This window comes from Caenorhabditis briggsae (genome assembly GCF_000004555.2).
Source record: "Caenorhabditis briggsae complete genome, chrV, whole genome shotgun sequence".
In the NCBI taxonomy this organism is placed as follows: Eukaryota; Metazoa; Nematoda; class Chromadorea; order Rhabditida; family Rhabditidae; genus Caenorhabditis; species Caenorhabditis briggsae.
Genome location: NC_013488.2, coordinates 14,061,894 through 14,075,416, shown reverse-complemented (window position 1 = coordinate 14,075,416; position 13,523 = coordinate 14,061,894). Strand labels below are relative to the sequence as shown.

Below are 13,523 nucleotides of genomic sequence, written 5' to 3'. Positions count from 1 at the left end.
CAAACTTTGTTACCGTATCCATAGCTAGTTCCGGCTTGAACTGTGACATTATAAGCAGTTGCAGGTTTCAAACCGTCAATTTGTAGACGCGTCCTATAAGGTTTTACGGTAGTCATAGCTATGTATTTAGAAAAATTCGAAAATACAGAATTCAACAATAATTACCATACTTGTCAAATCCCGAGCCGAAAAAAAATCATCTGGCCTGCTTGGCCCGGGTAGTTGATTTTTTAAAAACATTTCTATGAAGGTTTATTGAATAATATTCTATAGAAAATTTGAAATGATGCTCCGCATTTACGCTCAATAATCTCGGTTCCTATGAGAGATATCAATAAATTGTCAACAGATAAACTATTGGTTACCTTCTGATAAACATTTTTTTCAATTAAGATTGCTTTGATATATGAGAGAAACTGAAATAATTATGCTCAAAATGGATGGTTTGCGTGAACTTCTAGTCGAGGAAAAATGGTATATGTAATCTCGAACTAAATAAATTTTTGGAGAACTTGACAGAGATGAAAATCACTCACTTTTGGCTTTGTTTAGATATATTATCTGGAAAATATAATAACAACTTAAATAGAATCTCGTAATTCAAACTTCAAATTTTAGAATCGGCGATGGAAAAGTCTACGGTGGTTATGTCAATTATCCACTTCGATCTGAAAAAGACCCGAGATGGACCCTTATCCCTGTGACCCAAAGTGAAAACGAAATGATCGAACCACATCTCAAAACATGTGGATTCAATGAACAAGGATCTTTTAACTGCGATATGACACTGTCTGAAGTCTTGACTCATATCCCAATTGTTCTCGTCTCCGCTGGTTTCTTAATTCTCATCCTTGTTATATTCTTTATCTGCCTGGCGATTTTCTGCTTTTTGAGAAATTCGTGTCGTAAGTTTTCTGATAGAATCGTCAGATTTTTAATTCTGGAACTTCAGAGGAAAAGCCAGGAGTTGAAGAATCCGCTCTGATGTACTACCGAAGTGATTCGCCGAATACAATTTCCACGTGTCGAGAATATCGAAAAATTGAGAGAAGAGAGTTCAATGCATCAGATATGGAAGAGCGAATGCGGTTTCGAGATCATGAGAATTAAATAAATCTTTTTGAATACAAATTTTGATTAAAGGTGGGGAACATGAAAAAAATAATGTTCTCGAAATTCCGTTCAAAGATGCCCCTCGAGGAGTTGAACTTGTGAGGACGTTGATTGAGGGTGCGGCGCCGCTACCGACTGAGCCACGCGGGCAAAGAGAAAGCGCACTCCCGATTGCATACATAAATGCGAGAACGACAGCTGTACGCAGAGTGACATTAAGCGTTGTACACCGTGACGGTAGAATGCATACTCTAGCTACAAAAAAACTACGAAAAATCTCCTGTCCCCCCACCTTTAAATAAAGTATACAATAAGAGATATGAAAAAAACAAGCTATGTTTGATATGCAAGAGAAGTGGCAGGTTCACAAATAATAATGATAGCAAACCGTTTAAGAAAAGGAAGATTCCACTTTTAAATTAAAATTTAAATGATAACAGAGTTGTATGAAAATGTATTCCTTATTGCATATTCCTCATTGTTAAATGCACATCATGATACACAGGATTGTGCTCACTACCTGGTACATAATCTGTTTTAGATTCCTTTTTCAAAACTGACTTCAGTTATGACACACGCATAATTAGGGACTTTAGGTGGGTCTATATGTTCATAATCGTCTGGAGAAGCATTTGAACATATCAAACGAAGTTTCGAAGTTGTTGGAATATCCATTGCATCGATATTCTTGCTCATTTCATTTATTTTGTTGAAGAATTCCTCATTTGGCTGAAAGAGTTGATCAAAACTATAAAAGAAAAAATGATCACACCTCGTATTCATCAAGTTCTTCCATCGTGACACACAGTTTTGTAGCGAGATGGCTGATAAAATACTGTATCACTTTCAGGAATAGTTTATCTTCATAACGATAGGATAAATTCACCAGATTTTCAAATTCATAAGTTAGTTTCTCGTATGCGATTTGAATCGATTTTTGAAGATACATTATATCAGACTGAAACTTTTTAAATTTTATAATTAAGGAAGTATCAAGATAAGATAATCACCTTATTTTCTTCTTCGTCATTGTGTCTTCTTTGATATTCAAACTCCAATAAAATTGTCTTAACTCTCGCAACTGGCGTTCTCAAACTTTTCAGCCAATCTCCCCATTCCTGTTCCTGTTCTTCCCATCGAATTCTCAATTGAATACAATTCAAAAACATCTGAATCCTCATTGCTGATTCTTTCCTAAATTTTCTCATGTCTTCTTCTGCTTCCCGATTCAATCTCTCTCGTTTTTCTCGCATTTTTCGAAGCTCCTCCGCAAACTCCTCATTTTGTTCGTTCAGTTTTCTTTGGAAGCTTAAGTCCATCTGGTTTCTCCGATTCTCCCAATGAAGTGAATTGTTTGATGCTTGACTAGGAGTTCTGAAAACTATGTTGAGTTTGTATACATACTCGGAAACTAATCCCACAAAGTAGATCTTCTTCAATAAGTATATACCTGTGTATTCCGGGTGTTTCAACATTGCCTGCTTTTGGAAGTGGCTCTTTCCTTATTTGTGTTGACTTTGAATTTCGAGAATCCAAGGGAGAACTAACGATTGAGTTCAATTGACTTTTTTTGAATTGTCTCATGTCTTCTTCTGCTTCCCGATTCAATCTCTCTCGTTTTTCTCGCATTTTTCGAAGCTCCTCCGCAAATTTCTCATTTTGGGCGTTCAGTTCTCTTTGAAACTCTTCGTTCCTCTCATTTATTTTCGCGGAAAAACTCAAAGAAGCACTGGAGGCCTCACTTGATGATCTGGAATTATATTGGAATGAAATCTGAAGAGTAATATGTATTACCCATACTTGTAAATGGGACCCTGCTCTAGTTTCTTTTAGAATCAATATTTTCGGACCAACAAAGTTAGATATGATAGAACTTGACGAGTACTACACAATGATATTATTTGTAAAATTGTGTCCTGTCTATGAACAAATTTACAAATGAAACATTATGTATCAGCCAATTTACGGCTTATAACTTTGTTCATAGACAAGATACAGGTTTTTTTTTTCAAATTGTATCATTTTGCAGTACTCGTTGAGTTCTATCATATCTAATTTAGTTGGGCCAAAAATATTGATTCTAAAGGAAACTATGGGTTTGCGAAGTACCCAATTCACAATTACGTTATTACCTTTTAACTGGTACATCTCTTTCAATCTTTGGTGATTCTAAGAGGTCATACTCTCTTAAAGTAAGCGGTTGAGACGCAAGTTTTGATTTCTGGAATTCAATTTTGAACATTAATTCAGAAAAATTGTTAAATCCCCAACCTTTTTCTTTTGATCCTTCATGTTTCCTTCTTTCGCTAAATTTACCTGATGTGTATGTGCTTTCGCATCAGTGAGCTATAAAATACCAATATCCAAAGTTATAAAAGTTTTCTCTCACAGTATTATATTGATTCTTATTTTCTGTTTCCACAACGATATCAAGTTTTTCTTGATTTCTAGCCAACCTGATGACATTATCAAAATAGCTTGAATAGCTACTGTAGAAGTTTGACCATTTCTTAAAATTCTTTTTTGCTTTTAGAATCAAGGATATCACTCACTTTTGATTCAACACTTTTCATAAATTTTCGTTTGAATTCCTCAATTTCCTGGAATAATGTTTGAGGTTCGGGTTTAAAGGGGGACATTTCGGATTTTTTCGCAATAACATCAAGAAAATTTTTTGAAAAACTAACTCACTATTTTTCTGATATCCTGCTTTGGATTCAATCTTCTCCCAAGCGTTTTAAGTTTCTGAAAACATTAAACTAATTGGAAATTCTTTCAAAAAAAAAAAACTTACAGATCTCTTTTTCAACTGGAACACACCTGGTTCCCAGAATGACCTGAATAACAGAAGAAACGAATTTTTAATCAGTTTGCTTATTTCTTCTTCTTTTTTATCAGTTTTAGGAACCTCGATTGTTTCCAGACATTCCGAAATTTTGGCTAGAGTTTTTTCATTATTCTGATACCAATTTTTCATGGAATCCTAAAAATATACACCGTAACGCATCAAATACAAAAACAACTCACATTTTCGAGAGCATAATGAATGATTTCTGGAAATCCAATGTTAGTAGAAACTTTTTCATCTGGGAATTGAAGCTATTGCAATTTTGAAATACTGCAAAGCACTGGAGAGAGGTATTGGAGACTTGTAAACAACGAAAAACTGATAATGGAACTACATTTTCTCTTCCTCACTATAAAATGGAGGTCAGTTGTGTAGAAGAGGGTGTAGACATGGAAAGAGAAAACAAACAAAAGTGCTAATACTTTTTTTTGAAACCATCGGTTTCTAGTCAGAAAAATTCAAACTCAAGGGATTTTTTTCCATTAGAGCCTTTAGCAGGATCCAATCGAGAATACCGTAAACCATGTAATGGAAGGGTTCATTAACTTAATTGCCCGCGGTATGTCCGGGGTATCAGGTTCCTGTGATAAAATAGAAGAAAATCAACAAGAAATGTAACAAAATCGGTTTATTATGAACAAGTTAGAAAGAAACAACAAATAAAAGCTTAGAATTCAAGCAAACTCACTTGAAATCTTTAAAAGAGTCTCTCAAAAACTACGAGCCAAATCCAAGCTCGCAATCACTCAAAACTAAATTCAAATTGTGCGCGCGCCGAGCGGGATAGCGGAGTGTCGTTGCGTGGTTCGAGGGAACCTTTAGAAGGGGTTGGAGGGTAGATGCACCAGGCAACTACTTTTAACTTTGAGCCCATATATCTCGGTTCCTGTTGAAGATATCTAAAATTGATGGATTATTTATCATAATATTATGAGTGTTTTGTTAGTTTACATAATTTTGATATCTGGCATAGGAGTCGAGATAATTGAGCTCAAACAGAACAGTGGGCGAGAGGCCCTTCTATTAAAGGTTCCACGGTAGTAGAAGTTTTGAGCTCATCAATTTTTTTTTAACAATTTCTTTCCAAATTTTTTGATTTTCAAGTTATAACCACTTTCTTGACACTTGCATTGAAATTTAGCTCAAACGGACCAAAACCGGATTAAAAATGGACCAAGTAGACCTTTGTTTTTTGTTAGTTTATAATTGAGTCAATATGGTTTTTTGGTAGTTTATAATTGAGTCAATATGGTTTCAGGATTATTTTTTAAATCATTTAGGCTTTTATAAAACGATTTGGACTGTGTCACAGCCAAACGAACGAACAAGAACTAACAGATCCAAGGCGGACCAAAAACGGATTAGAAATTTAAGATCATTTAGCCCAATTTCTTGCTGTGTTTCAGTCTATTCAATTCAGCAAACTTGAACGTTTTTTGTAATTTATTTTCAAATGTTTTGCAAAGCTTTGGCTCAGAAGCTATCACAATAATTCTAGTAAACCAGGTTCACAAATAGCTTATTGATTATCTGCTTTTATTGTTCGAAAAACGCGAAGCATCCAAATTTTAACAATTAGCAAGAATGTTGACAACCTTCTCTTTTTATCATTCTCCTCCGGTTTCTTCCTGTGCCTTCCACAATCATTCGCATCATATTTCGAAACTTTGCTAGTTCATCGTCTTCAAAAATGTATGTATATCAAAACATTTCAAAAAAAAACGGACTCGTCGCCCTATGAACTCGTCACCCTATGAACTCGTCGCCCTATGAACTCGTCGCCCTATGAACTCGTCGCCCTATGAACTCGTCGCCCTATGAACTCGTCGCCCTATGAATCTCGTCGCCCTATGAATCTCGTCGCCCTATGAACTCGTCGCCCTATGAACTCGTCGCCCTATGAACTCGTCGCCCTATGAACTCGTCGCCCTATGAACTCGTCGCCCTATGAACTCGTCGCCCTATGAATCTCGTCGCCCTATGAATCTCGTCGCCCTATGAACTCGTCGCCCTATGAACTCGTCGCCCTATGAACTCGTCGCCCTATGAACTCGTCGCCCTATGAACTTAATTATTGTTCAGCCCTACTCCTCTGACTATTTTTCTTCAATTGTTCCCCTGTGGAACGCCATCACTTCCCAAGTTACCCGATTTCTCCTACCTTCCGAGTTTGAATCCTTAATTTCTTCCAGTATTACCCGTTATTGATATATTTGCTCCCTATTTTTCCTTTTCTACCGGTTCCATCTTTACTGTGTCAAATATCTAAATTATCCCGTTTCCCCTCCCCTACTCAGATCGGCCTCGTGAGGGGCATTTTTTCTGAGTCTTTCATGTCCTGCCCTCTAATGTTTTAATACACCTGGTCAATAAATTAAATTAAATTTCCATTTCCAGGAATGTTCCTTGGCGTGTGCAAGAAACTGTTCTGTTGCTGTAGTCGTTGCTGCAACTGCTGTGGAGAAAATGTATCCGGAGACAGAGATGGTTTAATAAAGAATGGAGAGGAAATGCAAGACTGCTCTACCTCTAATAGAAATGAATCTGGTCATGATGAATCGGAAAGAAATGCATCTGGCAATAAAGAAGTTTATGATCTCAACAAAAAGATTGAGGAGAAACAAAACCGTTCGAAGAGGAGCAGCAAAATGAGAATAAGGCTTTCGAGACAGAAATGGAAGAAAAGCGGCGGAACAGAGAACTTTTGGATGTATGTATCTTATCCAATTATTTTATTTGAAGTTCATTGCTAAAAAATGATTAGATTAAATCCAAATAAGCGGAGTTTCAAAATATAATTTTCAGGAAGAAAATGACATTCGGATGCGTTCAAGTGGACCAAGAATAGCCGAAGTTAAAATAATAGTTCAAGAAAACTCGATTGTTTTGTTTGTTCTGAGCTATGCACACAAGAAAAATGATGGATTGTTGACCATACTTAACAAAATGAAAATTTGATGAGGAACTTTGTTGACCGAATCTGTATATTTTAGAGTGAGCAAGTGTGAATTATTTCTGTTTTCATTAACGATTTTCTCTTCTTATGAATGGTTCGAACACTCGTACATTTATAGTTTTGTCATGTCTTTTTATTCGGCTTCAACCGATTTTTACCTTTTCCATTTATTGTTCTATTATTAATTCATCATTTAGTGTATGGGATCAAAAAACAGCGTACCTGCTAAGCCTTCAATAGTTACAGAGTGTGAAAAAGCGTTGGGAGAAATACTACAGCAAAAAGACAACACTGAACTAACTTCTTGTAATCTTACTGAAGGTATGTTTTCATAATAACAATAAAAAAACAAATCATTTCAGAGAAAACCGCTGATCAGGAACAAATTGAAGAATTCGAAGCACATCTTCAGTGAGATATCATTTTTTAAAAATATGAACCGAACTTTACAGTTTCAGAAAGATTGTCGCAGAAGATTGAGGAAGATGGGTAGTCGACTATCCGTATATTATGGATCCGATGTTCCCGATTTTACGGATGACAAGACAGTTTTGAACAATTTAAAACTAATGAATTTGACAGCTAACCTAACGGGAAACCGTGGCAAATCAGAAGGTATGTGAAAAATAAAGGAAAGGTCTGTCTCATAATCGAATTCTTAAAGAACAGCACATAGAGACAAAACAAAATCCAGGAGTCGGCCAAGAGGGTGCATCTGGCAATAAAGAAGTTTATGATCTCAACAAAAAGATTGAGGAGAGACAAAAACCGTTCGAAGAAGAGCAGCAAAATGAGAATAAGGCTTTCGAGACAGAAATGGAAGAAAAGCGGCGGAACAGAGAACTTTTGGATGTATGTATCTTATCCAATTATTTTATTTGAAGTTCATTGCTAAAAAAATAGACTGTAAAACCTGTATTTGCAGTGCCCCTCTTATTGAAATGTCCTTCCAAACACCACACGAAAAATAGAAGGTCCCACTTTTCTAATACAGGTTTTACGATAATTGAATCAAAATAAGCCGCGTTTCAAAAAAAAATTTTCAGAAAGAAAATGACATTCGGATGCGTCCAAGTGGACCAAGAAGAGCCAAAGTCGAAAGAATAGTTCGAGAAAACCCGATTGTTTTGTTTGTTCTAAGCTATGCTCACAAGGAAAATGATTTTATACTGACTGTATTTAACAAAATGAAAAGAGATTTCAAAGCGATTTATGTAGAAGAAGACGATCAAATTCGACTTGGAGTCAAAGTATGTTTGAACTGAAAGTATTCTAAATTGAACTTCATTTTAGGAATACACCGATAAAGAGCGATTTCCCCTACTTTTCATCAATGGACAACTACAAGACATTAATGATTTTAAACAAGGAACTTCAAATAAGTTATAAATTTGTCAAGATGATCCTGAAAGCTTCTCAAAAATCCATGAATTCAAATAAGCTGAAAAATTATGACGTTCAATTTAGGAACATAAATAGCAAGTATTTCTCTTCAACTTTTGTATTCTTCTCAGTTGGTTGAAGTTTCAGAGTAAAACTTCTGAATTTTCAAAATGTTCTCTGTCACCTTTTTTCCAAGTAGAACAGACCTCCAAATTTTTCTTCTACCCTTTTTTGTAATAGAAAAAATATTTTCTCAAAAAGTCAAAATGTTATCTATCTTTCCCATTCTTTTTTCTTCCGTTTCTATCATTTTCCCATTGAACCGTTTTCTTCTTCTTTTCTCTACTCCTTTTTCTGTGAAGAAGCAAGTGATGAGCAATCTTGTTTACGATTAAACAGTTCACTTCTCGATTCTATTCAATTTTACAGTGAGGAAGGGTATCAAACCACATTCTGTCTATTTTGATTTTCTTTTTTCATTCTACCCTTTTTTATTACTTCTAATGAAAAACTTTATAATCGCTCAAGACACACAACAAGAATTCCTGGACGCTATAGAAAATGTGAGCAATTTTCTGTATTATATTTTCTCAATTTTCTAAAACCAATGAGTTTCAAAGAGGTCTTGAAAAGTGGTGCAAAGAAAAACAACATAGTTTAAACGTCATTGATAACTCTCTCAAAAAGATTACCATTCCAAGAAGCAACAGAGAAAAAGAGCAAACTTGTGAATTCATTTGTAAATCATTTTGGACGTTATTCACTATTAACTGGGAATCTACCCAACTGAACCCAGATAGCGTAAGTTTTCGAAACTGTGAAAATATTTTATTGCTTTCTTTTAGATAGAAGGGAAGTTCCTTCTCAAACTCAAAGCATCTTATAAATCAAATGTAAGAAACAACTATGGTAAATGCTCTGATAGAAGACACCCCTATCCGAGCACTTTGAAGTCAATTATCTCGGTTCCTGCAGAAGAGATCGAAAATTTGTCAACTGGCAAATCATTTATCATAAATAGACCAATATTTTATCAGTTGACAAGTTTTGAATATCTTCAGAAGGTACCGAGATAATTAAGAAAGCATTTACGGTATGAGAAACTTTTTTAAAAGTTTGCTGAACTTACAGCAATGGGATCAGTTTTACGCTTCCTATGAAGAGTACTTTGACAGTCTTATTCATTCCATGAGAACCCAGAAAAAGTTGGATATTCGAATTCAAGATTTGGACGGAAGTTTGTGGAAGACGGTTAGTAGCCTGTTTTAAGCTTTCAAAATGAAGAATTTTTCAGTTCCATGATTGCAAAATGTCGTCTAATGAAATAAGCCGCTTGAAAACTGATATGGAACTCATGGAATCTGGGATAGATTCGTGGGAATGTGATCCAAAAGGGAGAAACCATTCGGGTGACAACAAAACCAGTTTATTTTGTTGTTTAAAAAGCAAAATACTGGAATCGACTAAAAATAAACCAAAGAAAATTGTCGTATGTTTCCTTATCAATTTTCTCTGACCAAACGGTATGAACAAATTTCAGAACACTCAACCTACGTACCAAAACTCTCCAGGAGCAAATTCTAGCTCAAGAAGAAATATGAAATCTAAAAAATTACCAGATGAAATTCGAGTGGCATCTGGAGGGCAGGCAAGGATGAATGGAGAATTCCAGAACGAAATTCAAAATTATGAAAGTCAATTGAACTCAATCGTTAGTTCTCCCTTGGATTCTCGAAATTCAAAGTCAACACAAATAAGGAAAGAGCCACTTCCAAAAGCAGGCAATGTTGAAACACCCGGAATACACAGGTATATACTTATTGAAGAAGATCTACTTTGTGGGATTAGTTTTCGAGTATGTATACAAACTCAACATAGTTTTCAGAACTCCTAGTCAAGCATCAAACAATTCACTTCATTGGGAGAATCGGAGAAACCAGATGGACTTAAGCTTCCAAAGAAAACTGAACGAACAAAATGAGAAGTTTGCTGAGGAACTTCGGAAAATACGAGAAAATCGAGAGAGATTGAATCGGGAAGCAGAAGAAGACATGAGACAATTTAGGAAAGAATCAGCAATAAGGATTCAGATGTTTTTAAATTGTATTCAATTGAGAATTCGGTGGGAAGAACAGGAACACGAATGGGGAGATTGGCTGAAACGAGTGAGAGCTACTGTTGTGAAAGTTAAAACAACTCTTCTCGAATTCGAGTTTGATAGAAGGCGTAACGATGAAGATGATAACAAGGTGAGTAATCAAAGTTGAGCAATTTAGAACTAAAATTTTCAGTCAGAAGCGATTTACCTACAAAGTTGTGTCCGTAATGCCTATGAGAAAATGAGATGTGAATTTGGAAACCTGGTATTGCTGTCTGATCGATATGAAAACAAATTATTTCTGAAAGTGATTCAAAAACGGATCAGCAATGTGGCAACAAAACTTTGCATTCTAGCTGAGGAGTTAGAAGAGTTTCAGGTAGAATGCTTTCCGATATTTCTCTAATCAAAAATATTCTTTTTTTCAGAATGACCCATCTTTATTTTCAAGACTTCATAACATTTCTTCTCAAATTGACCCAATTGAAATACCAACCACTTCAGAACTTCGGAAAATTTGTGAAAATGCTTCTCCAAGTGATTACAATGTTATCTCTCCACCGAGGCAACCCAAATCATATTGTGTTATAACTGAAATCTGAATGTAAAAATGAAATTTCAAAGAAAGAAAAAAGAACTGGAATTCTGAAAGTCCTATCGTTTTCGTAATTCCCATTTTATCATATTTATCCCAAACAATTTTTTTCCTCTCATTCACTATAATAGTATCTGTTCTCTAGTTGCTAACGTTGTAGCTGCGTTTGTTACTGTAATAGTGTTGTAAGCCTGTTTTGGACCGTGTAAAAATTTTATTACGTTGAGAAGAAGTTTCAAGTTTTACATGTTCTTTCTAGCATATTCGTAGGGCATGAGAGTTGTTAATTTGAAGCTGAAAATCCTTATTCACAAGATTCTTGATGGTTGTTTTCTGCAACGTTGAGTCTTCACTTTTCGTTGTTCGGTTTCCATCTGTAAAACAGCAAATTGACTAGAAAAACCTAAAATACTGTTTACCCGCACGGAGCGTCGGTAGTTTTGAATTACACTAAGATTTCTTGGAAATTCCTCATTCTGAAGTTTCAACTGTTCAGCAAGTGTTCATTCCCCTTCTTCTTCACTATCGGGTGATGGTTCGAGGCAATCCTGGAATAGGTAGCGATTTTGATAAAGAAAGTTTAGATAGCATACAGATAGGAGTTCGGTAGAATGTTCAGCGCTTTCTATGACGACGTCTTGTTCATCTGCTCTTGGAATTTCGAATTCTTCATTTGCGGATATCTGTAATCTAACAGTAGCCAACTGAAATTAGTTTTTTCTTACCGATTCCAGATACCGATTTATGTAGTCTTCTTCTTTTTGTTCTTCTTATTTTTCTTCGTAATCGTCGTCATCAAAATCGTCAATAAGTGAAGTTGGCTCATCCTTGTTAGCCGCTACACATTCAACTGTCCCACTCATCATCTCCTTCATATATACCAAAAATTCTTCATCTTCCTCATCTTCCTAAAAGGTTAAGATATGAAAAACTGAAAATGTATTTTCAGAGCACACATCAAGCATAAGCCGAACTTCAATTTCAAAAGGATCTTCTTCTTGGTCGTCTGAGGTTATAATGTCTTCTGGAGGGTTTTCTAAACCGACTTCTAAGTTGAGAGCGTCCTTGGAACTCTGACCACCAATTGAAGGAAATTTGGCTCCTTGGTTCACACCTCTAGATTTTTCAATCTTCTATAAATATTCTAACCATTTTTCAAATCTACAACATGTTCCACCTCCATTAAATCTATTTTTTGGTCATTTAGTAAAGCAATGATGAAATTTTCCTCATCGCTATCTATTGTTGACACGGTGTCCGATGGATCGTATCGACCATTTTCTCTATTCTGAAAAGAACCACAGTTTGTTTAGAAATACTTTTAAAACAACCGTATGTCCTCAAATAGAAAGCCAACCAAAGCAACTTTGAGCTCAATTATCTCGGTTCTTTCAGCATATATCAAAAAATCTCAACTGATTAATTATTTCTCATAATATCACCAACATTCTATCAGTTGATAAATGCTTGATATCTCGCATAGGAATTGAGATAATTGAACTCACAGTTGGCGCTTTGAGTAAGTCAAAAAGAACAAACCTGCAGTTTAGCAACCAATGGAATTTTTTTTATTTGCCTTCTAGCAAATGAAACTATAGAAGAAGGTTCTTCATGTAAAGATATATGGTTTTCCTTGCTTCGAGCATCTTTGAACTGACAAGGGAGTTACTTGAGGGATCAGGTTTAACTTTTTTGAAATTTTGGGAGCAGATAGAAGAGCTTATGAGGATTCCAAATCTGTTAAAAAATCAGCAAAATGCTCACGTGAGCTGAGTTATGACCTAGAAAAGTTTCCCTATGATTAAGCAATTTCTCGTGAAATTTTTTTCACGGAATAGTGTATTTCTTTTAAAACAATAGATTTCAATCAGCAGTGTGGTAAAGTGGTAAAATGGCAAGTTCAGAGGAGGAAGGTTGTAGGTTCGATTCTCCCGATCCGAAAAATTTTGCAAAATTTTTTTATTTTGAGCTGCCATAACTGGCTCTGGAATAAAATTTACGCAATTTAAACATGTTTTTCGGGAGTTTCTCGTTATGAATAGGCATTTTCCAGAATAAAAACAGACATTTAATTTTTGAAAAAGTTCACAAATATGCTCATGGGTTCATCGAAGATTTTTCAATTTTTTTTTGTTTTTTTTTTAAATTGAAAAAAACAGTTGAGGATTCTAAACACATCGGTGGCATTCGATGACAAACTGCTGGAAACATAACATATGTGAAGACCATTATCATTCCGCCTGGAGCGACAGGACAAATCCAGCCACTGGACATTGGCATATTCCGTCAATTCAAGAAGTTCATGAAGAACTTGACGGAATATGCGCAAAGAAAAGAGAAGGACTTTAAGCCACATCAACGAGATTCTATCATCAAAGTTTCTGAAGTTTCTGAAAACGTCCCTCATTTTTCGATTGCAGATGCTGAGCCTAGCATATTGACAGATGTGCTCTCCCATCTTCCAAGAATGGAGACAGTATGCCTGGTATTCTGGCGGTTATGTGGACAGTTGCGCTCCGAAATGTGACAG

General features: G+C 35.5%; 4 protein-coding genes across 4 annotated transcripts in view; 2 read left to right on the top strand and 2 right to left on the bottom strand.

Annotated features, from left to right (window-relative positions):
- The window catches only part of CBG11546, a gene marked incomplete at both ends in the record, with an annotated part of 2,972 nt that extends 1,862 nt beyond the window's left edge, over positions 1 to 1,110 (top strand). Inside the window, 2 exons of the mRNA XM_002637637.1 lie at positions 619 to 905; positions 953 to 1,110. Coding sequence (XP_002637683.1) covers positions 619 to 905; positions 953 to 1,110 — 445 coding nt within the window. The remainder of the gene's footprint in view (positions 1 to 618; positions 906 to 952) is intronic.
- Positions 1,111 to 1,650: 540 nt separating this feature from the next.
- CBG11545 lies at positions 1,651 to 4,090 on the bottom strand (the record flags this gene model as incomplete). The annotated part of the gene is made up of 10 exons (XM_045238063.1): positions 1,651 to 1,842; positions 1,886 to 2,071; positions 2,124 to 2,487; positions 2,564 to 2,863; positions 3,246 to 3,334; positions 3,385 to 3,459; positions 3,503 to 3,622; positions 3,666 to 3,713; positions 3,805 to 3,858; positions 3,908 to 4,090. The coding sequence occupies 10 exons, from the start codon at positions 4,088 to 4,090 to the stop codon at positions 1,651 to 1,653; spliced, it is 1,611 nt and encodes a 536-aa protein (XP_045094586.1).
- Positions 4,091 to 6,360: 2,270 nt separating this feature from the next.
- On the top strand, positions 6,361 to 11,000 carry CBG11544 (the record flags this gene model as incomplete). Its single annotated transcript, XM_045238062.1, has 15 exons — positions 6,361 to 6,675; positions 7,115 to 7,238; positions 7,280 to 7,328; positions 7,390 to 7,532; positions 7,582 to 7,769; positions 7,964 to 8,167; positions 8,211 to 8,299; positions 8,921 to 9,101; positions 9,146 to 9,193; positions 9,432 to 9,551; positions 9,595 to 9,789; positions 9,841 to 10,109; positions 10,186 to 10,549; positions 10,592 to 10,777; positions 10,827 to 11,000. 15 exons carry the CDS (start codon positions 6,361 to 6,363, stop codon positions 10,998 to 11,000), a joined length of 2,649 nt encoding a protein of 882 aa, XP_045094585.1.
- Positions 11,001 to 11,496: 496 nt separating this feature from the next.
- Positions 11,497 to 12,176, bottom strand: CBG27211 (the record flags this gene model as incomplete). The annotated part of the gene is made up of 3 exons (XM_045238061.1): positions 11,497 to 11,697; positions 11,950 to 12,126; positions 12,171 to 12,176. The coding sequence occupies 3 exons, from the start codon at positions 12,174 to 12,176 to the stop codon at positions 11,497 to 11,499; spliced, it is 384 nt and encodes a 127-aa protein (XP_045099197.1).
- Positions 12,177 to 13,523: the final 1,347 nt, after the last annotated feature.